This window comes from Capra hircus, chromosome 29 (assembly GCF_001704415.2).
Source record: "Capra hircus breed San Clemente chromosome 29, ASM170441v1, whole genome shotgun sequence".
In the NCBI taxonomy this organism is placed as follows: Eukaryota; Metazoa; Chordata; class Mammalia; order Artiodactyla; family Bovidae; genus Capra; species Capra hircus.
Genome location: NC_030836.1, coordinates 50997747 through 51024406, shown reverse-complemented (window position 1 = coordinate 51024406; position 26660 = coordinate 50997747). Strand labels below are relative to the sequence as shown.

The 26660-nt window shown below is 63.8% G+C and overlaps 1 protein-coding gene across 2 annotated transcripts in view; it reads right to left on the bottom strand.

Annotated features, from left to right (window-relative positions):
* The window catches only part of MOB2 (MOB kinase activator 2), a 52059-nt gene that overhangs the window by 14858 nt on the left and 10541 nt on the right, over nt 1-26660 (bottom strand). Inside the window, exon 1 of one of the 2 annotated variants that reach the window (XM_018043278.1) lies at nt 3482-3641. The exons of the other annotated variant lie outside the window; for it this stretch is intronic. Within the exon in view, the coding sequence (XP_017898767.1) occupies nt 3482-3591 (110 nt within the window). The 5' untranslated portion in view covers nt 3592-3641. Of the gene's footprint in view, nt 1-3481; nt 3642-26660 lie in introns of those variants that run through there. 2 annotated transcript variants of the gene reach the window in all.

The following is a 26660-nucleotide window of genomic DNA, read 5'->3' as shown; positions in this document are numbered from 1 at the left end:
AAGGGCCATCTGGGATGGGGGTGGGGGGCATCCAAGGGCATAAATGCTCGGTGAGGCCCCCACCCGAGGGGCAGCCACAGGCCTGGGGGACGTAGCCTGGCTGGGGCGCGGGGCCGGTCTCAGGGCAGTGGGAAGACGGAGGACCCGGGCGCCTGGGGGAGACCCACTGTGGGCCCTGCATGGGGCGCCAACCAGACAATCTGTGTGGCCCCCCTCCAGCCCCACCGAGGCACAGGGGTCAGGGGGTCACACAGGATGGAAGGCCTGCAGCTCCTGACCTTGCCCTTTTGGTTCTTCTGTTTTGAAAAGTTGCTAGTGGTTTATTTAAGAGAAACAGGAAGGAAAAATGCTCTCTGAATGCCAGGGAAATGTTTTCCCCTCAGCATCGCACAGCAGATCTTTGCCTTAAAAGGCAGCGTGTGCTTGGCCTCTGGGTGCGGCGAGGCAGGGCCAGCACTGGGTGGGGGCCACGAGGTCCTGCGCTGGGCCCAGGCGCAGACACGGCACACACACGGGCACACGCGGGGGCACCTCAGGAGTTCTGGGGGGTGCGGGTCACAGGGGGCAAGCGTGGACACGGACCTCTGGGGGCCCCACAGCTCCCCCAGGGGCACAGAAGGGACCAAGCCCCAGAGGGGCTGCGGACACCGGTGGGCGGAGCGCGTTCTGGAGCCTGGGTCTGAGCCCAGAGCTGCCGCCGCCCAGCGGGAAGCCTGGCACTTGCCTGGACAGTGCTGTGCCCACAGCCCCGGTCTCCCAGGGCCAGCCTGCAGAGTGCACCTCCCACCCCGAGTGGCCCTCTGCTCTGCCCATCCCCAAGCGTCTGCCCATGGACGACTGTCCGCTGTGCGCCCGGCCCTGCTGACCTGATCCCCTTGCCTCTGCTCCAGGTGGCGCACCTGGCTGGGGCCAGACACCCCGAGTCAGTGGCGGCGGGTGGAAGGTGCCGCCATCACCCGCGAGGGCTGGGGCGAGGGCGCCCAGGCCGGAAGCCCCCAATGGCCCCGCCCCCGTGCCCTGCACTCCGTGCAGCAGCCTCCCCCTGGGGGTCTTCACATGGGCAGCTGGGCCGAGAGGCAGAGGAAGTGGGCCTGGAGTCGGCGGTGAGAGCCCTCGGGCACAGGCTTCCGGCGACACGCAGTGACCCTGGAGCCGGGTTCTCCCCACCGGCTCAGGCACTGGACGCCCCTCCAGCTGCCGCCCCCCAGGTGCCAAGCGCCGCTGCCGCCAGCTCCGTTCATCAACTCCTTCCAAAGGCACCATGGCCAGCTTGGCCCCAGGCAAGGCCGCCCCAGGCGCCACCACAAGGACACCTGTGGCGAGGTCCTGACATCCGGGAGTGGCGGGCAGTCCAGGTGTTCCCACAAGCCACCCCTCCAGGCGCCAGTGCTGGGCGAGGGGCCGGGGCCTCCAGGCACAGAGCCGGCAAGGTGGCCCTGGACTGGGGGTGCAGACATGGGGGACGGCGCCCCTCTCCCCTCAGAGCCCGCCCGGCCCGCCGCCTTCCCCTGATACCAGCGGATACCAGAGCAGCCAGCACCTTTTCCGGGGGGGTGCTCCAGGCCTCACAGCTGGAGGGGAGCTGGGTTACGAGCCTCCTACAGACGCGAGGATGTGGACTCCAAGTAAAACCCGGGTGCTGGGTGGGCCCACAGGGAAGCCCGGGGCGGTGCGAGGAAGGAGGCGCCCAGGGAGAGAGCTCACCTTCCCAAGACCCCACGTTCTGACGAGCGGGCCTGGGGCACCTGCATTCTTGACACCTGGAGACCAGACAGCCCCCAGCCATATTCTCGCGGGTCCTCATGGGCCCTGGCGACCAGCCCCTTCCTAGAGCAGGGACGTGGGGGCGGAAGACTGGGAAGACCCCCACGGAACCCCCGTCAAATCCCCACGAGCTGCAGCGGCCAGACGCTGTGGGGAGACACATGAAGTCATTTCTCTTCTGGGTTAGAGGCCGGGCGGTCAGCACCCCAAACAGAGCAGGCTTTCACAAGCTGTGCGTCCCCACCAAACAAGAGACCAGCTGAGAGGAAACGCACCGGGCAGGCCGAGGGCGACGGAGACCCCCGAGACCAGTCCTCGCGCATCAGGTGCTCGTGGCGTGGCCCCACCCGGCACCGCAGCCTCCAGGGGCCGCCACGTGCTGAGCCCGCATGCTTGGGACTTCTCTCCTGGGAGGTAAGCTGCTCTTCTGACTCCTGGCTGAATCACCACCTTTGTGTGAAGTCCTCCTGGTCCCTGGGGCAGGCCTTGGCCTCTCTCTCCCAGACGGTTCAGAGGGCTGGCCCTGCCCTTATCCTCCTAGGCACCCACTCCAGGTCTGGGGCCCCCCGCCAGGCTGGGCGCACATGGCAGCTCCTGACACTGTTGGGGGCGTCACCGCTCCTAATCAGAGCCAACATCCCAGAGGGCGCCCTGCCAGCGTGCCCACACCCCACACCTCTACACGGCAGCTCACTCTGGGCTTCTGCTTATGACCCCGCAGAGTCCTCCATGGTGGGGGGCGGCTGGGGGCGGCCCTGTGGGGAGGAGGGTGGCAACCACAGAACCCCGGGGACACGGGTCACGGAGCCCGCCGGCGGCCCCTCCCCCAGGGACCGCAGCAGCACAGCTGGGCCTCCCCAGACGCGTGCGCAGCCTGGTCACAGTCAAAGAATCAGGGGAGCAAAAGGCAGCTTTCCTCGAGAGCTGTGATGCCCCCGAATCACAAGCAAACGCATGGCACACACACGGAGGCCGAGGTCGGCCGGGTCTCGTCTGAACTGCGGCTCCCGGGGGAGGAGGGGAGCTCCTCCCTGCCAGCAGCGTGTCCGGGGCCCCCTCACCGCGGGGCTGAGCCGGGCCCCCAGAGCACGCAGCATGGGATGGACGCCCCGCCTGGGAGGGCCGCTCCCCAGCACCGCCCCCCCGCCTTCCTGAATGCCCGACCGAGACGCTTCCACCCTGACGCAGAAGAGGCTCTGGAGAGGCTCCAGCCTCTCACGTGGGACACTGGAGGCTCTGTGGAGCAGCTGAGGGAGGTGAGGAAAGAGGCCCCACAGCAGACACAACCAGGGCAGGCTCTGGACAAGGTCGCTCGTCACAGACTCCGGTCACCCTGCCCAGGGACCGGGGGTGGCGGGGGTATGGCCCAGGGGGCTCAGGAGGGCACAACTCGGGTCTGCTGCAGGCACGGCTCACTGCAGGCAGACGCCAGTCTCGGGAGCCCCCTGTTCTCACCCAGACCCTCTGGGCTGGACACCCGCTTTGGGGGCTCCCTGCCTCCCACAGACAGCAGGAAGGGCTGAAGTCTAGGGAGAACCTCACTCCAAAGTTCTGAGCACGCCCAGCTGCTCCTGCCCCAGGCCCATCCGCTCCTCAGCCCAGGCGGGGTCTGCACAACACGGAAACCTGACCAGGGGGAGGGCCACGCCTCCCCAGACCCAGACAGCCTGGGGCGGGACGAGGGACTCTCTGATGCCCGCGGCCCTGCCACGCTCACCTGAGCACTTTGCCAACTGCCTGAAGCACTGTCTTGCAGCTGAGCCCGGCCTTGGGGGGCGGGCTGAGCAGAGCTCGGTCTGTGGGGAGACCACTGTGGTCTCCGAGCATGGTGGGCAGCGCAGAAGCGAGCCGGGAAAGCAGGCGCCCCGGCCCCGACGCTCCCTGCCTTCCTCGCAGCCCTGGCTGGGGGCCAGCCACGCCGGCCAATGAGGCAAGCAGGCGGGAGGGCGGCCGGGCCCCGGCTGGGCAGGGACAGCAGCTGCTCCTTTTACAGGCAGGGCCGGCCAAGCCCGGTTACTTGAGGGGACGCCTCAGTCGCCTTTCAAAGTGGCGCCGCTCAGGCGCTGTGTGGGGTGAGGTCACTGCTGCGGGGTTGGTGTGGCCCCACAGAGGACCTGTTGGGGGGCCCTTCTGACGCGGCCGGGGACGCTCTGGGCAGGCAGGGCTGCGGGGAGAGGCAGGCTGTGCACCTGCAGAGCGCGGAGCCAGGCAGGCAGCGTCTCCATCCGAATGCTCTTGGGAAGACAAGCTGCCAAGTGGGCACAAGGCAGAGGGCGGCAGACCCTGTGGACACTGCCAGAGGCCTCCCGAGGGGGCACAAGAGGGGTGTGACCGAGGTCTTCGTCACGCAGGCCCCATACAGGACTGTCAAGGACTAGAAAAGCAACCGTCTGACAGGACGACCCCGGCTGAGCTCCAGCCTCTGACTGGCCACAGGCCCAGCTCGATGTCAGCGTGGCACTGGCCTGCACTCAGCAGCAGCCCCATCCAGCAGGAGCGTGGCCCCGGGGCGGCCAGGCCCCCACACCGCGGCCTCAGCTGGACTCTGCCCCACGGCCGCATCCCACAGAGCCAACCACTCACCCAGGCTCAAGCTAGCTCTGCGCTGTGGCAAAGCCCCCAGGAGGACCACCCCACATGTGTGGAGCAGGCTGGCTGCCCGGCCACACGTGAGGACCAGGACAGGACCCAGGCACTGTACTCACCTGGGGAGCGTGAGCCTCCCTGAGTGGGGAGGACGCGGCCTGCCAGGCAGCTGGTGCAACTGAGCAGAGGGTGCCTCCAACTCCCCGCCACGGGATGAGAACTGCCACTTCCTCAAGGGGCCCTGGGTCCCCCTATCGGAGCAGATAGAAGGCCGAGACTGACCCAGCCACCCTGCCGCCGGGGAGTCCCCTTCCCGGGTGCTCTGGGCTGGCAGAGCAAGGGCACGGGTGTGCACACCCACCTCGACAGCTACGTCCCCTCCCAGCGGACACGGCATCCACGTGGAGCCGGGCGTGCGCGCACCCTGATGCCTCCACCTCTGGTCCGCCCCCGGGGACCATGCCCACCTCCTCCCCGCCTGTCTGGAACCCTCCCACTCACGGCGCCCCAGCTGTGAGGGCAGCAGAGCCCAGAACCCTGGTTGAAGGTGCAGGAGCATGTGGTTCACGTAAAAGCAAGTGGGCAAGACTTCAAGGCTGAGCCCAACGAAAATGGAAAAGAACGAGGAAGAGCGATCATCGCAACAGTCCAGAAAAACACACATGAGACAGATGAAACCCATGCCTCAAAAATTACATTTGGAAACCTCAGAAATAAAGCGAGTTAAAGAAACTGAAGTGGCAGACAAAAAGGCCAGTAAGAGCGAGAAATGGGAGCTCCCAAATGAAGTCTAGATGAGGGGAGACACGATGGGGGAGGGCTTCTTGCTTTTAATGGAAAGGGAATGAAGACCTTTCTCCACTGGGAGTAACCGATGCTGGACTTGCCCTCCACCATCAACAACCTCACACTGGATACAACATAAGCAGCAACTGGTTTCAGACGCTGGAGGACGCGGGGGATGGTGCCCTGGACGGCAAAGAAGGCCTGGGGAGGGCTGCGACAGCCCGCTGGAGGGCCCAGGGTCTCGGCCATGGCGGACACAAGAACAGAAGCTGGGGCTGCGGACACGCGGGGCAGAGAAGCAGAGGGGACGGGGCTTCCCAGGGCAGGGCCGCGTGGATGGACAGAGGGCCACGAAGCCTTTGGCCGACTCCTGGGCTGAGGAAGCTTTACTGTGGTGCTCACGGGGGGCACTGCGCCGAGCCCTGCCTTTCTGCTGGGGTCCTGTCTTGTCTCCTCCTCGAGGTGTCTCCTCCTCTGGGCTCCTTGGTGGGGAGGTGACCAGCGAGGGCCTGCGGTGGTGCCCGGCCCCTGCCTGCAAGGACCTGCTCGGCGGGGAGGGGACCCCTCTGAGGGGCCCCAGCAGCGAGTCTGGGAGGCCAGACGGGCAGAGGTCATGGGCAGCGCACCGGGGGGACGGGATGCCGAGCGCCGTGCTGCGGGCCCTCGGGTCCCTGGCTGAGCCCGCCTGGACACTTGCTCCAGGAGCGGCTACGGGAGGACACCCCACCCAGGAGGATGGGCGCGGCCCACCTCAAGGCTCGCACGGGCCTAAAGCGAGTTCCCTCCCCCCAGACGGAGGACAGGTGGAGAGCTCCAGAGGTCAGTGGCGAGAAAAGCCGGCCAGATACGAGATCGCGCCACAACCCCAGCAACACAGAACACGAGGCTGAGAGCCAGTCGTTTCCAGCCTGAGTCCAGGCAGCTCACAGACAGAGAGGCACCCAGCAGCAGACGAGCCAAAGACCCTGACGCCGGGAAGGGTCGGGGGCACCAGGGGAAGCGGGCGGCCGAGGGCCAGACAGCTGGGTGGCATCACTGACTCAGCGGACACAAGCTTCCGCAAACTCCGGGAGACGGTGGAGGACAGAGGAGTCTGGCGTGCTACGGTCCACGGGGTCACAGGGTCACAGAGTCAGACACGACTCGGTGAGTGAACAGCAAAAGCGAACACCGCCCGAGGCACAGCTCCCGAGGTTCATGTCCAGTCGGAACTCACCAACCTCAGGAAAGGAGAGCAGCGCACCAGTGAGAGGGACGTCGCTCAGTCGCGTCCGACTCTTTGCGACCCCGTGGACTGTAGCCCACCAGCTCCTCCATCCGTGGGATTTTCCAGGCAAGAATGCCAGAGTGGGTTGCCATTTCCTTCTTCAGGAGATCTTCCCTGACCCAGGGATTCAACCTGGGTCTCCCGCATTGTAGGCAGATGCTTTACCGTCTGAGCCACAGTACAGTTCAGTTCAGTTCAGTCGCTCAGTCGTGTCCGACTCTGGACCCCATGAATCGCAGCACGCCAGGCCTCCCTGTCCATCACCAACTCCCGGAGCTCACCCAAACTCATGTCCATCGAGTTGGTGATGCCATCCAACCATCTCATCCTCGGTCGTCCCCTCCTCCTCCTGCCCCCGAATCCCTCCCAGCATCAGAGTCTTTTCCAAATGAGTCAACTCTTTGCATGAGGTGGCCAAAGTATTGGAGTTTCAGCTTTAGCATCACTCCTTCCAAAGAACACCCAGGACTGATCTCCTTTAGGATGGATGGGTTGGCTCTCCTTGAAGTCCAAGGGGCTCTCAAGAGTCTTCTCCAACACCACAGTTCAAAAGCATCAATTCTTCAGGGCTCAGCTTTCTTCACAGTCCAACTCTCACATCCATACATGACCACTGGGAAAACCACAGCCTTGACTAGATGGACCTTTGTTGGCAAAGTAATGTTTCTGCTTTTCAATATGCTACCTAGGTTGGTCATAACTTTCCTTCCAAGGAGTAAGTGTCTTTTAATTTCATGGCTGCAATCGCCATCTGCGGTGATTTTGGAGACCCCCAAAAAAGTCAGCCAGTGTTTCCACTGTTTCCCCACCTATTTCCCATGAAGTGATGGGACCAGATGCCATGATCTTCGTTTTCTCAATGTTGAGCTTTAAGCCGACGTTTTCGCTCTCCTCTCTCTCTTTCATCTTAGCTCCTCTTCCCTTTCTGCCATAAGGGTGGTATCATCTGCACATCTGAGGTGACTGAGCAGTCTTGACTCCAGCTTGTGCTTCCTCCAGCCCAGCGTTTCTCATGATGTACTCCGCGTTGAAGTTAAATAAGCAGGGTGACAAGATACAGCCTTGACGTACTCCTTTTCCTATTTGGAACCAGTCTGTCGTTCCATGTCCAGTTCTAACTGTTGCTTCCTGACCTGCATACAGGTTTCTCAAGAAGCAGGTCAGGTGGTCTGGTATTCCCATCTCTTTCGGAATTTTCCACAGTTTACTGAGATCCACACGGTCAAAGGCTTTGACACAGCCACGCTAGGAATCGAATCAACTGATCGAAAAGGCCCGAGAGGGCTCAGGGCTCAGCGAGGAGACAGTGGCGTCAGGGTCACCGTGGCTGCGTCCTGCCTGCTCCAGAGACGAGAGAAACACTGGACACGTTCCAAGGAGATTTTAAAAAACGTGTTTTTTGAAGATCCCAGTTGAACTTGCAGAAACTGAAATATCTGAGACAAAAAGTTCCCTGGATGGAGGCCGAACGCCGAGACACAGCGGTGACGACAGAGGGTGCGCAGCAGGAGCTCGAGGGGAGGGCCACGTCCACCTCCTGGGAAGACCCAGCTCCTCCTACGTCTCAACAGCGAAGCCGCACGGGACACAGGGACAAGGGCTGAAGGTGCCTGCAGGCAGAGCAGAGGGGCCAGTGTGAGGGGCCACGCGGCCGCCAGGCTAGGCACGAGCGGCACCCGCACTCAGGCTGCAGCCAGCGAGCGAGCAAGGGCGGGCGGGCCCCGGGGGAAGGCGGCCAGCATTCTCAGACCCCAGCAAGCAACCCACCAGGCCACAAACTGGAAACAGCCCTCGCGGCCGCCGGTAACAGGCGAACAGGCCTCCGAGGCACCAGCCAGCCGAGGGGAGCCCAGAATGCCCGGGGAAGAAACCCCGCCCCCTGCCGGATGGTGCTGCGGGTGGGCCTCTGCCTGGGCACTCGTGCCCTGGAGCACAAGCAGCCCTAGTCAGGTGCCACGCGTTCAGGACGCTCGGGCGTCTGCACCCCCATACCCAGGCCCCCGCCAGGAGCCCAGAGCTCAGAGCCCAGCCCCGAGGGTGGCTACCCCCAAGGAGAGGGCCTTTCAGGACACAAACAACGCCCTGGGCCTTGCTCCCACGGGCCCCCGAGTCCTTCACCATCAACAACTGGGGGCTGGGCCCAGGCCCCACTGCCAGAAGGGCACCCGTGAGCACACAGAATGTGCGCCCTTGGCCCGAGTGCCCTGGGGGCGGACGGACCCAGGCTGATGAAGGAGGGCCTCAGGGCCCCCGACAAATTGCCCTGCCCGCTTCCTTGGTAAGACTGCAGGCAAGACGCCACCACGACTTCAAGGTCCCCAGCCCCGCGGGCGGACTTTCAGGAGAACAGAGAGCAGCCTGCTGTGCTAGAAGGTGAGTCTGGAGAGCTCAGGCCTCCGCTGGGGCCTGGAGGCAGGGGGATGGCAGAGCTGGACCGGAGGCGCCTCTGCGCCAGAATCCTGTGCAGTGAGGGCCCCGCACTCGGGGTCTGGACAGTCCTCCCAATTGCCGCGCTCCTCTCAGACCATCGCACACCAGGAAACAAGCCCCTAACCACGCTGTGCAGGGCGAAAGTCATGTGCGTCTACTTAAAGATACCTAAACGTGCCCCCCGCTGAGTGGGCAGAGACGTCCCCAGGCCGGAAGCCACCCACGTGTTTACTTTCCAGACAGCCATCTGCACGGCCCAGCCTCCGGGCTCCTCCACGGCTGCAGAGGTGGAGCACGTGCGTCTGCACAGGGAGGCGCTGTGTGCGCGTGGGGGTGTGATGCAGCTGCTGGGCAGCCATGCCCTCCCTCCCCACGCCCGGCCCAGGCTTCCCCAGTGCGCCCCGCCACCCTGCTGGCCCCCAAGGGCGCCGCGGACTGGCACAGTGCCGGAGCTGCTGCCCTCCGGGACCACAGGCCCTCCTCCACAGGCCTGTGGCTGGTATCAGGATGCGTCTCTCCTCGCCCGCCACCTTCCTGAGCTCGGGTAAGCTTAGTTCAGTCGCGCCCGACTCTTTGTGACCCCATGGGCTGCAGCACAGCAGGCTTCCCTGTCCATCACCTCCCGGAGCTTGCTCAAACTCATGTCCATCAAGTCAGTGAGCTCCAGTAAAGGACGCAGAGAGAGTCAGGTGCCCATGTCCACCCGGACACCCTGCCTGCCTGCCCTTGACCCCTTCAGAGGCTGGCCCCAGGCGTGCAGAAAGGGGCGTGCACCAAACTGGGCACCCTGTCCAGAAGCAGCAGGAACCAACGCTCAGTCCTTCACATAACAGAGCAGCCGCCAGGGCCCGGTCCCTGGACAGTGATGGGGAGCTGGACACGAGCCACAGCAAGGGCTTTTCCACCTCAAGAGACCCCGTGAGAGAATGAAAAGATAGGCATCGTGTACTGACCCAGGACTTCCCTCCCGACAGACAGAGCGCTCTCAAAATGCAACGGAGAACAGGCAGGACATGGTGACAGACATTCCCCCAGAGAAGCTGCACCCACACCCACCAGGACGGTCAGAACCAGACCACGGAGGCTGACAGGGCCAGAGAGCACGTGCAGACACAGACCCGAGCCTCCACAGGCCACACGTGCCTCCCTGGGCACCCAGCCACCTGCTCCCCTCGGCGGGAGGACGAAGGCGCCGGGCACACAGAGACAGCGTGGGCGCTCACGGCGGCGCGATCCTGGTCTGAACACGCAGGAAGGACGGAGCCAGCCGGGCCCCCTCTGTGTGAGGCTGCGCCTCATGAGAGGACAGAGGACAGCTCTCCACAGCGGCGGGCGAGCCTCCCCGCAGCAGGCTCCAAGGGCAGAACCCACACACGGGACACTCTAGACGGGCTCAGGTTGGAATCTGAGGCCTGCGGCAGCTCAGCGGGTGCTAAGCCCCGAGGGTGTGGCGAGGGCCGTCCAAGGCTCTAGATCAGCTTGGTGGGAGGTCAGAGACTACGCCTATCTGTCAAAATTCAACGAAGCTCACGCTTCAGACTCAGTGGAATGTAAGCTACACCCCTGCAGGCTGACCTGAAGCAAACGCGCACGTGCCCACAGCGAAGCGGGGAGTCCCGCACCCACAGGGCCCCCGCCGAGGACTCCAGGCACAGGGCGCCCAAGGGCAAGAAGCACCAAAGGCCGGGGGGTGGCGACCAGAGGGCCGGGCGCCAGCTCCTTTCCGGGTCCACGACTCGGGAGGGGCGCGGGGCTCTAACCCGAAACCCACACACCTGTGCGCTTGGAGCTGCCGTGCTTTCTCTTCGTGCGTTCTGTTGCAACAGAGCTATTCACGTATCGCAGGAAAGAGAGGGGGGACGACTGCGCCGGAGCGGCTCCTTTCTAGGCTGGATGTGGCTTCAAGCTCTGCCGCCACTTTCTCCAATCCCTTTTCTCTGACTGATCTGTTTCACACTAACAAAGAGCTTCATCTAGGTTTTCAAAGACAAAAGGGAGTAGGCAAAGGTTTGGGGGCCTGGAGTGGCCACACAGAGGCTCTCTCCTCCCAGGCCCGCCCTGTTTGTCCTCAGAGCCCCGAGAGCACCTGCCCTCCCTCCCCACAGGCCCCCGGGCACCCCACACAGCAGCCACACCACTGGGGCCACATCCAGAGGCGCCAGCAGCCTGGTGAGCTTGAGGCTGGGCGGGTGGATAGAGTCCCTGTTCAAGGCCCCGTGAGTGAAACAGGGGCTTCTGCGGTTTCAATCAGAAGGGCTGGGACGCCTCGCCAAACGTCGCAGCCGATGCTACCAGTGGTGGTAGTGGTGGGGGGGCGGCAGCGGTCACCACGCTGGCTCTCAGAGGGGAAAGCTAGAGATCCACTCAAAGAAACCAGCTTGGAGCCAAGGAGATGCGCACACCAGGAGAGGCGGAGGTGGAAGGCGCATGGGTGGGGGTCGTCTGCAGTGACTGCCTCGCGGCCAGCACAGAAACAGCCTCCTGAGACCAGAGGCCCCCAGGGGGCAGGGGGCAGGAGCAGAACCTCCCGTGGCGTCTCCTCACTGCCCAGCCTGCTCTGGACCTGCTCCGCCCAAAGCCAGCGGGAACCTCGATGGCCGGGAGCCCCGGGCACTAGTTCCCGGGCCTCCACTGCCCAGGGTGACACCCTCGTGCCAGCCCCAGGCCTGGGCCACCCCCTGCCCCATTCCAGCGCTCCCCTCTCCAGGCCCACTCACCTGACCCGACACCCCATCTCATAGTGCAGGAGGTGGAGGCACAGCCAAGGTCCACATGTGACCCCACCGCCGCTGGCTCCGGGGCACTCGCACCTCCAGGAGGGCAGGCCTGGGACTAAGGGACGTGAATTTCTACTCCTGGCAAGAGCACGGCTGCCCTGGGCAGGGAGAGGCGGGCCTCACAAGCAGCCCTGCGGCTGCTCAGGCGGCAGGTGAGTCACTGGGAAGTGCAAGGGCCACACCCCGCCTCCCTCCCAGCCCTGTGCTCCTTCTCTGGAGGAAGAGGAAGCCCCAGGCCACCAGGGCTCCTGGGAAGCTGCCCAGCTCCTCACACTAACGGGGAGAAGGGCAGCCCCCCACCTCATGCAGCCCGGGCCAACAGGAGCCCCGCTAGCCTCGCCTGCCCGAGGCTGAGTGCTGGATTCCCTCCGCATCCATCCCGTGTCGGCCCACCACCCCCGGACCGCCCGCCAAGGAGGGCAGAGAAGACATGCGGGTGGGGCGGAGTGGCCCCCTGGGCCTGGCTGCCAGGGGGAGCTCGGAAATGCCCGGGCGCTTGAGCAGGGGGCAGCCAGGCAGGAAGAGCACCTGGACGGGAGCGGGAGGCAGGCTGCACCCCACAGGCTAGGGGATGGGAGCAGGCCGTCAGCTTCGTGTGAGGTTCCAGCCAAGCCAACTGCCCCCTGGCAAGAGGCTGGTGAAGCCCAGCGAGTGGCCCCTGGGTCGCCGCTGACTACGGGGCACCCAGGTCACCCAGCCGCCACTCCTGACCCCCTAAAGTGCTGGCCCAGACACAGGGACTGTCGCCTCCCCCCATGAGCCTTCCCAAGCCCAGCAGGCACAGAGCCCAGGCTGCCTAAGAAAAGGCTGAGGTGGGTCCTGCCAAGTCACCCCGCCCTCCCCGCTGGTATAAAAACATCGGAGGCAACATTCAGCCCAGGCACTGGAGAAGGAGATGGCAGCCCACTCCAGTTTCTTGCCTGGAGAATCCCAGGGACGGGGGAGCCTGGTGGGCTGCTGTCTATGGGGTCGCCCAGTCGGCCACGACTGAAGCGCCTTAGCAGCGGTGCACAGGAAGGAGGCTGCGGGAGCCGCCTCCCTGCCCGGGGCCCGACCCCAACAGGCGCTCAAGCACAGATACTGGGACTCCTCTGAACCTGAAATGCTAGAACCCAATCAAGAAACAGACACCCCGGAGGAGAACGTCAGAGAGATGGACGAGGCGCACTGCTCATGCCGGGCTGTAGGGAAGCTTCCCAAGGGGAAGGGGCCCCGGGAGAAGACAGGCTGGGAGCTCGGCGGGGACGGAGCGTGACACCCCTCCCACGGTGAGCGCCCCAGGCTGGCCCCCACCGCCTCCAGGGACACCCCGTCGAGTGTCCGGGAGAGCCCCGTCATGTCCAGGGAGATCTCCCCAGGACCCAGGGGCGCCTGAGGCGCACCAGGCTGGTGGAGCAGCTTCCAGTCGTGGACACAGGGCACGCGGGTGGACCTGGCGGCACCTGCCTCCCTGCCGGGCTGCTGTCCCGCGTGGCCGTCAGGCCTAGGGCAGGCCTGTCCCCGGGGGCGGGGTGGGGGTGGGGGGGCTCTGTGTGAGACAGCCTGGCCCCCATGGAGGCTGCTGTGAGAGTTCTGGGCATGTCTGAAGCAGGTGAGGCCAGAGGCACTGAATGCCTTTTCAGCTTTCCATATTTTCAGCTTACGACAGCTTTGGTGGGAGGGTGAGTTGAGGGAGTTCTGAGTAAGGACAGGCCGCCAACAACGGTCAGACTCCTCAGACAGAACCTGCAGCCGCTGCGATGCTCCCTGCACCGCGGGGAGCCCAGGAGGACAGTCTCGGCCCCTTTTGCCCCCAGCCGCCTGCTAGGCTGCGCCGCCTCCCAAGGACCCCCTTCCTCTCCCTTTGGCGCTGGGCCTCCTCAGCAGTGAGTTTCCCGAAAGAAGGCAGAGAAGTGCTACTTTTTCCAGAATTTGCAAGCGAAAAAACGCTTCATTCTGTTCTTGCGTTGGATTAATAGTTCGGCTGATGTGAAATGACTTCCACTTTGGAATTCCTTGCTTTTTAGTTTCCAGGTTGAATTTTGTTCAGATTCCTGGTTAGTTTTGCTCTGTTCCCCTCTGAAGGTTTCTGAAATCCTTCCCTTATCCCATGCTCTGAAGGTCCCACTCGTGTTTCCTGGTGGGAGCGGGGAAGCTTTCACTCTGTGGGGCACGGGGTGAGCCTACTCAGTCTCAACTTGCTTCCTGTGATTCTAGAAATTTTCCAAGTTGCTTCAAAGCCCCTCTTCTGGAACCCCGCCGTGGCTCAGAGGCCCCTGCACCGACGCGCCGACATCTTCACCACCGCCGACCTGGTGCCATACCTGACGTTGTGGCCCTGCTGGGAAATACCCCCAACTCCCCGCCTCTTCTTTACCAAGACCTCACCCTGTCATCACACCTCCAGCCACCAAGCGCTCCTGTTAATTCTCTGGACGTTCCTCTTCTCTAGGGTCGGTTCTCACTTGCCGGGGGCTCCTCTGGGCCCTGCAGGCCTCTCAGGAGACTAACGGCAGTACCAGCCCATCTGTGTATTCCGTCCACTCCCTCTTTTTCCACTGGTGTTGGTCTCTGCCCTCCTGTTCCCACAGTCCAGGAGACACGGGGTGCTTCCTGGCCATCCACTCACATTCAACGATGGGCACTAAGGAGCTCACCGACAGTTTCACGTGGGGGCTAAGGGGGGGCGAGGGGGGACAGGGCTGGTTCAGGCCGCACGCAGGGGGCACACCCCCGCCTCCACTGTCCGGTGTCTGGAGGGCTCTTCTCCTGGGCGGGTCAGACCCCATCCTTCCGCCTGGGGAGTGGACGGCAGGCGCCGGGTCCCTGGACACAGGCTGGGCTGGGAGCTGTGCCCGTGGCTCTGCACGGCGGAGGCCCTGGCACGGTCCCGGGATGCGCGCTCTCTGGACAGTGATACTTGGGTTCAAGGCAAGCAGGAGGGAGCAGGCTATCCAGCTGCTCCCGCGCACCTCCAGACCGCCAACCAGCCCCTCGGAGGTCCCGAGGTCCCCGCCAGGCTCCTCAGACTTCCGCTTCCTCGGGCCTGCGTTCCACCTGATCGCCAGCTTTCCAGCTTCTGACTCTGCTGTCTCCCCGCTTTGTTCCCATCGGTCTCTGCCTTTCCAGAGCCCTCAGCTCTCATTCCAGCGGGGCTGGAGAGGGAGCAGATTCAACACATAAATGCAAAGTCCGCTCTTTTCAAGCGAAGGGGCCAATGTGACGGGACACTGGCGGGCGGCCCCTGCTCCCCTCCAATGGGGCCCCTGGGCTCTCCCCTTTCTGACAGGCCCCCCAAGCTGCCACTCACCTGAGGGGTGCTTCCAGACAGGGGGTGCTCACAAGCTGCCCACACCCCTCCTCCACCCACCTGTGGGCAAGGCTTCCCACCCAGTTCAGGCAGATTCACGGACGTGGGCCTACCCTGCCTATGGGCCCGGTGGGCTTCAGAGAAAACTCATCTTAACAGTGTCCCCGCACAGCTCAGCCTTGCCCGACTCCCCTCCTTCCATCCCTCATCCTCAAATACCAGTCAGATAACCCTGGGACCCAGCCCTGAGGGTCAGTGGGCTACCGGCATCCTGTCCAAGGCCGTCGGCTAAACCCAAGGCTCTGCCCAAGGCTTCCAAATGGACGCCTGTGTCTTCACGGAGACGCGCCCAGAGGCCAGCACAGAGTACAGGTCCACCACCCTCTGGCCTCTCTGGCCGGAGCCAGGCCGGGGCTGGGAACCCAGGTTCCTGCCTGCATAGGAAGGGCAGGCCGTGTGGGCAGCAGGCGCGTCCACATCCGCCCAGAAAGAGGCCCTGGGGAGCCTCCTGCTCGCGGCCCCTCAGCCACCCTGCCTTCACAGGACCACACCGCCACCAGCCACCGCCCCCCTCGGAATTCCGAAACCACGTGGAGGAGGGCTCTGTGGCTCAGGGAGGTCCCCGCCCCCTCTGCTGAGGCCACAGGCGGAGTCCCTGACCCTGGATGACCTGCCCCAGGTCTCAGACCACCGTGGCAGAATGGGCACGGCGGACAGTGCGCTCTGCCGGGGGTTGCTGCTTTCATGAGGATTCTAAGAAGTATTGACAAAAACTTCACTGAAAATCAGTGAGTGGCAAAACGCAGACCCTGGCCTTGGTGGCCCTTAGCTGCTCAAACACGGGCAGTCACTGAAGCCAGCCCCCCGTGGTGGCCAGGGCTCCCTAGAGCACGGGGCACAGGATGGACACGTGCCCCTGAGGGCCATCACCTGAGGGGTGCTTCCAGGCAGGAGGTGCTCACGAGCTGCCAAGAATCCCCCAAAGAGGATCCCAGTGGGGACGGCAGGGGGGGGCGGGGCGGGCGCGGGCAAGGTACAATGAAGGAGGCCAGCAGTCGGGCCGTCGAAGGCCGAAGGCCGAACAGCTGCTTTCCCGTTCAGACACTCACACTGAGACACTGAGGTGCCGGGAGCCCCCTCCCCAGGCCCTGCCCCTGCCCCACGCAGGTGGGACCCGGAACCCGAAGCTCCCACCTTCCCACCAAACCCACCCGTGCCACGCCCACCCAGTAGAGCGGCAGCGCCGCGCAGCCCGCGTGGACGCGGGGCCCCGCCGGCAGAGGGAGACCGCTCCCCGCTCCGCCGGCCCGCGCTGCGGTCGGAAGCCCGGCCCCTCCGGCCCGGGGCTCCGGGCTCCGGCATCCTGCGTGTCCGGCACGCCCTCCCGTGGACGCAGGGGCCACAGGCGGCGCTTTCAGCCTGCGGAGCCTCCCGCCTCCTCCAGCAAGTGCGGGAAAGAGCTCCCGGAGCCTCCCCATCCCCTCCCCCGCCCGGAGAACCGCGAGGCGGGTCAGACCGCCTCCTGGGTGCCCCTAGACCAGCCCAGAGGCGTGCAGAGCGGGCTGGGTGGGCTGGGGCAGAGAGCGGCCAGCACTTCCCAGCGCGCCCCCTCCCCATGGGATAGCTGCGGGGCAGTCCAGCCAACTCGCGGCTGGCAGAGCTTCTGCACCGCCTGGGCCCCCAGGATACACGACGTGGGGGAGCATTTTCCACAGGAGCAGATCGCAGGTGGCGAAGGCAAGGACAGCGAAGGCAAGCGCGGCTGTGGGAAGGATAGGAAGCCTCCCCACTGTGCAAGCACGGCACCAGGCGCCAGCCGCTTCCAAGGTCTCGCTCCACCCGACTGGGACGCACGGCTTCTGCCTCCTGGAGGAGATCCCTCAGCATGGTGAGTGCGACTGAAGGAAGGGGCAAACAAAACCCTTTCCCCACAGCGAGCACGTGCACCCCAAGAGCACCCTGAGACCCTGCCGAAGGCTCATGAAAAAAGGTAATGACGTTGAAGCAGGCTCAGCCCCACTGACAAGAAACACCGTGCCGGGAGAGATGCTCCCCAGCAGGCAGGGCCGGAGAAGACGGTGGGGGGACGGCAGCCAGGGCAGGGCCCGGCCGCCAGCCAGCCGAGGAGAGAAGGCGCAGGAGCCAGTGTCCCAGCCGCGGGTCCGAAGACAAGCAGCAAGGAGAACGGTGCTCGTGACAGCACCAGGGAGCGACCGCCCCAGACGGGGTGGCACGGCTGTCGGGGGTGCGGAGCCAGAACAGACCCACCCTCCTGAGCTCACCCGTCTCCTCCACGGCCTCCATGCCTCCGCGTCCTGGGCCGGGCCCCACAGCCCCTGCCATTGGCGTGGGGCCACCAGGACCCGCGGGCCGGACAGCCCCACACAGCAGCCCCCCAAGACCCCGCAGCTCTTGGCCGGCGCCACTGAGGCTCAGGGGAAGGCTCGGCCCGAGGAGGGACGCGGGACAGGACTTCTATTTGGGAAAAGCCTCCCCTCACGCATTGACATGCCTCACCGCTGTGGGTTCCGGGAGTGGAGGATGTGAAAGGCAAGGGTCCTGAGCTCAGCGGTGAGCTCTGAGGGGCTTCGGGGTGGGGCCCCCACGAGAAGAGGCCAGGGGGAGGGACTGCCCCAGAGCTGCAGGGGGCCCCGTGCCGCCCCCTTCACTGTGGACAGCGGCTGCCAGAGACTGTGGAGGACCACCCAGGTCCCAGGGCCTTGGGGGCCCAGCGCCCAGGGACCCCCAGGTGGGGCTGTGCTCAGCCCAGGCCCATCCCAACAGCAGTGGCCCCAAGGCCGGGTCAGGCTGCGGCTCAGCCCCGCCCGACACTGCATGCAGCGGGCACACAGACCACACGCGTGCACACGCAGCACGCCCTAGGCCACGTGACAGGATGCATTTACCAGGGGTCATGACCACAGCTGGACAGAGGCCTCCAGAACAGGCAGCTGCGGCCTCTGGCCCTCCGTCTGCGGCGGTCCGCACAGGGCCTGGGCCCCGCCGGCCGAGGGCGTCCGCTGGGGGTCCTTTCTGTACACGCAGGGGCACACGAGAGCCCCGTGCAGAAGCGCAGCGGGCACCGGGGCCTGCGACAGTGCTGAGGAGGCCGTCGTTAGAAAAGCCGAGCTGTGCCTGAAGACAGCCAACGGGAAGCGCCCTCCAAGCGCGCGGCCCTCAAGTGTGTCCAATGGATCCGTGTTTCTACAGACTGGCTGCGAACTTCAAATGAAGGCTGCTATTTTTAGAGCTGCTTTTCAAGTTCTACCTCAGACAGTTATTCAAAGTGTCCACTTAATGAATAAATGCCCTTCCCAAACACGTCACACCGACACCCCGCATCGCTGCCCAGCTCGCCACCCCGGCCCCGTGGCTCCCTTCCTGTGTCCGTCCCAGGCTCCAGCATGGCACTGGGCCTGCGATTTCCAGGCCTGCAATTCTCCAGATCCAGTGGGTTTGGTGGTTTAAGAGTCAAGACAGGTCGATGAGAAAAACATCGAGCTGGAGAGCGGGCCCGCCCAGGGCCTTTCTGCTGCACCTGGTTCCGTCCCGTCTTTCCCTCCAGCCTCGGCTCAGCTTCGAGCCCGGAGCTGGCCGCTCTGCACCCTGGCACCTAGACGTGGAGCTGGGGCAGCGGCTCCCCGCTCCGGGTCAGGCTCCCCACTCTGGGTCTCCCTGGAGCCCTTCAGAGGCCCGACCCCAGCCTCTCACCCAGGGAGACCCTGCCTGTCCCACATAGACGATCAAACTCCTGCTGCCCCGGACCCAGGGCCCGCAGCGGGTCAGGAAGCTTTGTGACCATGGCTGCCCCGGGCAGAGCAGGCAGGTGGGAGACGAGACTGCGGCCACGCGGAGAAAGAGGAGCTGACGGACGAGGGGACAGCAGGGGGCACCTGTGTGGCTCTGGGGGCAGCAGCCCCCCTGCGACTCCCTCCATGGGTAGAGAAGCTGCTCGGTGTCCCTGCTGACGTTCTCACAGAGGGCTCTCAACACGTGCGGACGCAACCACAGGAAACATCTCGGCGCGTAAAGCACGTGATGGGGCAGCACGGTGCGTGGAGAGAGCCAGGAGGGCAAGGGCCTTTGCGAACGCCAGGGAGCCCGCCACCGAAGACACGTGCCCGGGAAGCAAGGAGGCGCCCAGCACAGGGGCGTCTGGGCTCAGGCGGGCCCCGCGCGGCGAGGTCTGCCGGTGTGGACTGGCCAGCCCGGGCCAACCCACACAGCTCCTTTCTGGGGGGAGCCTGGATGGGGAGGCAGCCCAGCCCAACTCTGACACTTCGGACAGCAGAAGTGGGACCTCTAGAGCGCAAAGCTGGAGAGGCCAGCACTCCACCCAGCGCACACAGGCACACACACAAGACTCGTTCTGTTTAAAAAGAGATCGAAAGAAAGGGTGGCGGGTGGAGTCTGATCCACAGTTGCTAGAGAACAGAGGATGGCACAGAGGATAAGACCCCGCCTGCCAACGCGGGCACACAGGCCTGACTCAGGAAGACCACAGACGCTGAGGGGCGACTGCGCCCGTCTGTCAGCTACTGAGCCTGCGCTCTGGAGCCTGGGGGCCACGGAGCCCAGGAGGCCCGCACGCCGACAGCCTGTGCTCCACCACAGGAGACGCCACCGCGACGAGAGGCCTGCCCACGGCCACCAGAGCGGCCACGCTCGCCACTAGAGCAGGCCCGGACACAGCGACGAGGATCCGGCGCAGTCAGAGATGAGCTCAGAGGGGAGTAAATGACGTGTTTTTTAAAGTGGAGCTCTGTTTCAAAAAATAAGGACAACACAGAGAATGAATAAGAATCAGAACAGCCTCTATACCAGGACAGCATGCCAGATCTACTCCTGAAAATAAAAACTATTACCTATAATTCCAAAAGTGTTTTAAAAATCAGGAAAAATTAAAAAGCCAGGACAGAACCACCATAATCATGAATCAGAATTACAAAGACTCAGACCGACAGCAGAGAACCATCGCCTCTCGGCACATAATCAGTTAGCAGCACACCCTCCTGGAGAGAAGCCCAGCTCAGAGACAACGGAAAGCCCAGACAGGACTGAGGGCCGCCGGGAAGCCCGAGCTCCAGCCCCGCAGTTAGCAGCGCGTCGAGCTGGCAGGAGAGGCCCCTGTCCAGACAAGAGGGAGTCGCGGGCTCGGCCAGCAGGCGACAGCCCCTGGCCCCTCAGCACGGTGAGGCACAGCCACAGAACGGGCCAGGTCTCCCACGGAAGCCCTGGGCCCTGCAGTGGGATGGGGAGGGCTAGCGCGGCTCCAGGCCACCTTCAGTCTTTCCACGCGTTGTCTGTTCCCTGGGAAGTCCCAGAGACGATGACCATACCCAAAGCAGTGGGCGCCCCTGGCACCGGGAACGTGGTCTCCACGAGCCATTCCCACCACAAGAAACCAGGGCTCCCCGGAGGAAAGGCAGGCCGCAGCCGGGGCTTCACTGTCCCAGCAGAGAGCAGGGTCACTCTCCGAAGCCCCGAGAGTCACTGTCACAAGGCTGGGAACCAGCTTGAATAAGCGCCCAGAGGCCACGGACGGGGCAGATGACCATCAGGGAGGTCGGAGCTGCAGCAGCCTCCAAGACGGAGACGGCCTCAGTCCATCGATTCTTAGTGAGACGCACACTTGACACCTTCTTGGTTACTTGGAGAAGGCGTTACAGGATCAACACTTAATTCTGAGAGCTGGTAAGTAGAGGCAAGGAATCCAGCGTTTATCCAGCCTCGTGTATATTGCTGTGGGGTCACTAAAGGGTGACAGGACAAAGCGTCTCCTCAGAGGCGTCACGGCCAGAGCGCCTGTGCTCCAGGCTGGCCTGCGGCCTTCGTCCCCGTGTCCACACCCCAGAAAGGTGAAGGCTCACACCTGCTCTCTCCCCCTCAGTCCATGAGGGGAGAACAAGACGCACAGTGAACAGAAGTGTGTGCCCGAGGCCGACTTGGGCAGCGAGACCCTGAGTTCCAGAAGGGAGTGCCTCCGGCCGGCTCTCAGCAAGGCCACGTCGGGCTCTGCAGAGCGCGCTCATCCTGCGTGCGGCCGCTGCGGGAGGCCGGCACCGCGTCTCGCTGGCTCCTCTGAGTGCGGAGGACAGGCCCCGGGCCACCACGGCCCAGGAGGACACTCCTCCGGGGCCCGGGGACACCTGGAACGAGAGGCGGCGCCTCGCTCGGCTGTCTGTCGGCTCCCAGGAGGCCGAAGGGGTGCTTCCCTCTCCCCAGGTCCCCGGTCACCCAGGGTGGCTGAGCGGGGGAGGCCGCAAGCTGCCCCATCTGAGCTGCCCTGGAGCCCAGTACTGGCTCTGTTCCCGTCACAGAGGGGCTGCTGTCACACCTCAGACCCCAGCGGCTCACAGGAAGCTCTGCGGGGCGCGGTCCCTGCTCACATCACAGGGACCCACCAAAGGGGCAGCTTCGGCTCCCCTCCAAGGCAGAGGGCCAGGCAGATCTGTCTCAGCAGAGGCCCTGACTGAGGGCAGCCTGCTGTGCGGGGATACTGGCGTGGGGCCAGGGGTGGCAGAGGGGGCCGCAGTGCATGCTGCAGCGGGCACCGCCCCAGGCCGGCCCCAGAGACCGGCGCACAGACGTGAGCCCTCCCTGCCTGCCTCCAGAGGGACGGCTGGAGGGGCCCGATGCTGCAGGAGCGCAGGACGGCGACGCGGGCAGGGCCTTTCTGGGCATGGCTGGCCCCCGGGTGGAGCAGCAGGGAAGAGCGAGACGCTGAACGGGGTGGAAGGAGGAACCACCCTGGGTCCAGCAGGCTCTGGGAACCTGTGAGGGGGGCGCCGCGGGCACAGCCGGGCCCCCCAGCACACACGTCAGGTCTCTACTGGGAGGGTCGCCAGGGGGTCACGTGAGGCCTGCTGGGACAGGAAGCACGCTGGAGCAAAGCCTACCCAGAAACCCCAGTGGGCACTGGCCCCCTGACCTCACAATCAGATCCAGGGGCTCCAATGCCACCAGCCAGGGACCCAGAGCAGAGGCAGGGCCTGCAGACAGGAGCGCGGGGCGGCCTTCACTCGCGAACAGCTTCAACCTAAACACTCCAGAATCAGCAGAGACAAGAAGGAAGGATCTGACTGATTTTCATCAACAGAGGCTGCTTTCAAAATCCTTCAGTAAGAAACAGGCTGAGTCGCTCACGCAGCCGATGTCTACATGGCGACCCATCTCGCTGGAGAAGGGCCAGGCTACCCACTCCAGTATTCCTGGGCTTCCCTGGTGGCTCAGCTGGTAAAGGACCTGCCTGCAAGGCAGGAGACCTGGGTTCCAACCCTGGGTTGGGAAGATCCCCTGGAGAAGGGAAAGGCTACCCACTCCAGTATTCTGGCCTGGAGAATTCCAGGGACAGTCCATGGGGTCGCAAAGAGTCGGACACGGCTGAGCACCCTTCATGTCCCTGTCGCCTGTCTCCAGCCTCTGCCTCTGGCCCTGGAGCGGCAGCCTGGCTGCTCCCGGCAGCCTCTCGTCCCTGTTTCGTCCACACTGCCCTGCGCCTCAACCTGAGTAGGGCTTCGGCCCGCTTCTCGGGAAGGTGGTGCCTGCACACGTGCACGCTAAGGGTAAAGGGGGTCTGCCTTCACCCTCAGGGTATCTCCGTGTGTGTGCCTGTCCACTTACGTGAGGCCAGCAGAGATGGGCGGTCTTGCGTCGTGGACAGCCCCTCGACTACAGCCACCAGCAGCGCGGCCAGGCTCTCCCCAGAGGCCTGGGGCACATCCTCCCTGCCCCTTCCTCTATTCTCTGATGGGGTCTGGACATGCCTTCTGCCAGGGCCGCATGCACCACGCCTCCCCAGGCGGCTGGCCTTTCCCCTCCTTAGGGGTCTCTGCGCACACGCGTGGGCCACATTTTCGCCATCCGTTCACCCACCAATCGACACTGAAGACACTTCCGAATCTTGGCAACTGCGACTAGCGCTGCAGCGGCCGTAGAGACGTCTACACGGACGCAGAGAACTCTCTTCAAGAAAGCGACTTCCTTCAGATACACTCCCAACAGCAGGCTGCTGCACCGCCAGTTCCATTCTGTTCCCTGAGGCCCCTCCACGCTGTTCTCCATGGCGGCCGTGCCAGCTGACATTCCCAACCCTGCACAGAGCCCTCCTGTTCTCTACATCCGCGCCAAGCCTCGAGACCTCTCGTCTTCTTCCTGACACCATTCTGACAGGAGTGAGGTGCTATCTCGGTGTGGTTTTGACGTGCGTTTCCCTGATTAGTGATGCTGAGCACCTTCTCGTGTGCCTGTCGGCCTCTGTGTACTTGCTTCGGGAAGTGTCTGTTCAGGTCTTCTGTGCGCCTCAGCTCCCGGTGTGTCTGGGTCTGGAGCCCGTGTCAGGCGGGCAGCCGGCTGCCCTTCTCGCCCGCCCCTGGCTGCCTCTGCCCCCGGCGCCCCGCCGCCGCGCAGGCGCTCGCTAACGTTGCCCCACCGATTTTTCCTGCTGTTGCCTTTCCTTCTGGGGTCAAATGCAAAAAAAAATCATCACCAAGACCAATGTCAACACACTGCCTCTGTTTCCTTCTGCAAGTTTTAAGATTTCACCTGTTAGGTTCAAAGACTTAATCCACTTTAAGCTCATTTTTGTGTGCGGCGAAAGACAACGGCCCAGCCTCATTCTTCCGCACGTGACTTTACTAGGGAGAACACCCCCTGCCCATTGTATAGTCTTGGCTCCTTTGCTGTAAATTAACCAGCCCCACACATGGCTGTTCCCCCGCCCCCACCCCCGGGGCTGCGAACTCTGCTCAGTTGATCTCCATCTGTTTCTGTGCCAGCACCACACTGTTTTGATTAGTGCAGCTTTATAACATGGTTTCAGATCACTGCATCTGATGCCTCCAGCTCTGTTCTTTTTCACAATTGGTTTGGGGTCTTCTGTTTTTCCTTACAAATTCTACAATCATTTTTTATGTTTTTGTGAAAAGTGCCATTGGAATTTTGACAGTGATTACACTGAATCTCTAGGTTGCTTTGGATAGTGTGGACATTAGTAGTTTTTCCAATCCGTGAACACAGAATATCTTTTATGCCTTCAATTTAATTAATTGATGTCTTATAGTTTTCAATATACAAATTTTTCACCTCCTTAGTTTATTCATAAATATTTTATTCTTTTCAATGTCACTGGAAATGGGATCATTTTCTTAATTTTTTTTTTTCTGGCCATGCCACATAGCATGCAGGCTCTTGGTTCCTCAGCCAGGGCCTGGCCCCACACTCCTTCAGTGGAACCCCAGAGTCCAGCCACTGGACTGCCAGGCAAGGCCCCTTCATTTCTCTAACAGATAGGGCAAGCGCCTTTAAGAAGATGGCTGGGAAGCTCAATCCTTGCCCTCTTTTGCGTCTGGGCCCTGAAGCTGGAGGTCAAATATTCTAAACGCTGTGACCAGAAAGCCTCACAGGAGTTGGGCAGGCAAGCGGGAGGTTCTCCAAGCCGAGAAGCATAGGCAGGGCTTTCGGTGTCAGAGGCTCAGTGCAGGGGCACCCACAGGTGCGGGTGGGGACGGAGGGAGATGAGGACCCCAGCCCTCAGACAAGGGCGTCCAGAAGGCCTTCTGGGCAGGAGCACGACCCAGTCCTGCTGGTTTGCGGAAGATGCGAACCAAAGACAAAGACATGAGCTCCCCAATCCCACCCATGGGTGCCTGGGCCTAGGAGGGCCTGAGGCCCTGGAGCTAGGTTAGCCCATGGAACCGTGGGCCCACCCGGAGGGCGCCCAGGAAGTCGTGACCCTGGTGTCATCACACCGCCCACAGGTGACTCCTGGGTCAGGTCCCGTGGGCAGGGCCATGGGCCGTGCAAGCAGTCAGGCCCCTGCCTGCTCCAGCGCAGGCTCGCAAAGGCCAGGGTGCAGCCTCTAGCCCAGACCCTCCAAGCCTCACTCGAGGGACATTTTACTGTTTTCATTAGAAACCAAGTGACCCAGACTTCTGAGAAAAACACTGAGAAAACCGCAGTCTACCTGCGAGCCGCTCCCGGTGGACGGGGGCCGTGACAATGCTACCTGCGAGCCGCTCCCGGTGGATGGCAGGGGTGGGGGCGGGCCTGTGATCACCGCTGCTCTCCCATCTGCTGTGCTGCCGGAGGACCCTGTGACCCTGACTTCAGCCCATCAGCAGAAGGCTGGGGACGCCCACAGGCCCAGGGTCCTGATGGCACTGACGCCGTAAGGCCCATGGACGCCGGACAAACACAGCTGCGCACCCAGCCCCGCTCTCCCACCCCTGCTGGGCAGGCGCGGGGCAAGGGCACTGTGGAGGCGTGCTCACCACACCCTCGCAGCAGAGCCTGCTCCTACAACGCAGCCACCACTGCAGGCATGACAGGAAGAGACGCGAGGACGTGGCCCCCTACCCGCGAGGAGCCACGGACCCCAGGGGGAGGCGGCAGGGCCAGACTAAGGCCTGGAGACCCGAGAGAGCAGCCGCGGCCACCCGGCTGGCGGCAGAGAAAGGGCCTCTGAGCACCACGTGCAGGGCCGGCCATGCTGGCCCCGAGTCAGCCCTGTGCCCGCAGGTCCTGGCTGTGCAGACAGGAGCAGGCTGACGGCAGACCCCATCAGGCCCCTGCTGCTCCGTCCTGAAAGGGTCCATGCCGGCTCCACAAGCATGCCTGCGCCCCAGGGGGGCTCCAGCTGGGAGGGCAGCTGGACCTGCCTCAGTCCCCAAGCAGGAGCTGAGCGGGGGGCGGGGGCCCTGGGCTGGCCTGTGCACACCCCTGCCCTCAACCGTGTGGACGGCCATGCGGGCCCGGAGGGCCCCAGCTCGATGGCTGGGCAGGGCCCAGGACGGCGCGTGAGCAGATGTGAGCTCCACGGCAGGTGGCGGGCTGCGCCTTACATGGTGCCACCTCACAAGAGAGTGGCCGTCTGCTGTGAACCGGGGCCCGCTGTCCTCCTGGCGACAGCTCAGACTCAGGGCCCGCAAACCACCAACGGTCCCACCTACACCCACACGTCCAGTGAGGAGGCAACGCACGAGGAGAAAGGACACAGAGCACCCAACACCCCGGCCGCGTACAAGCCAGGGTTCACGGGTCCTTCCTGCCTGGTGGGGCTGACCACCGCACATTAAGCCCGGCTACACTCGGCTGGCCTGGAAGGAAGTGCACAAAAGCCAGCAAGGTCACAACAAGAGGACACGTTTATTTTTGTACAAATTATAAACGCCAGAGCTCTCAGAACTCAGCTGAGCCCAGCACTTCTTCAGCCAAAAAGGTAGGAGGCCTTCCCGCAGGAACAAGAGAATGTGCTCAAAAACAAGGGTTTCCATCACAAAGCATTTCCAACCCCTGCTGCAGGCCCACGTCCGGAGAAGCGCCTGGGCCTCCGCCACGGGCACTCTGCAGACAGCACCCCCAGACCCGGGCCTCTGCACAGGGCCACGCGGACCCAGCCCAACGTCCTGCTTGCAGGAGGCGGGAGCAGGCCGGGCAGGGGGGCGGGGACAGCCTGTGATGACAGGCGGGACCCACAGGACCTCCGCCGCGTGCCCGGCACTCTCAGCGCTCAGCGGGCGTGAGCGTGTCCACATCTGTGAAGCTAGTGAACATGACCACGGCCACGAGAACACCTCCAGACAGCAGGCGCCTCGCAGAGAACCTCCTCCCAGCCAGAACCAGTCTGCAGGGCTGGGGCTGGAGCCTCCCCATCGGGTGCCAGGGCTCAGGGAGCAGCCGTGAGTGACCCCGAGCTGACCTGACCTGTGGACGGCATGGGCGGGGGGTGGGAGCGAGCCCTGCTCCTGGCGCCTCTCCCGGG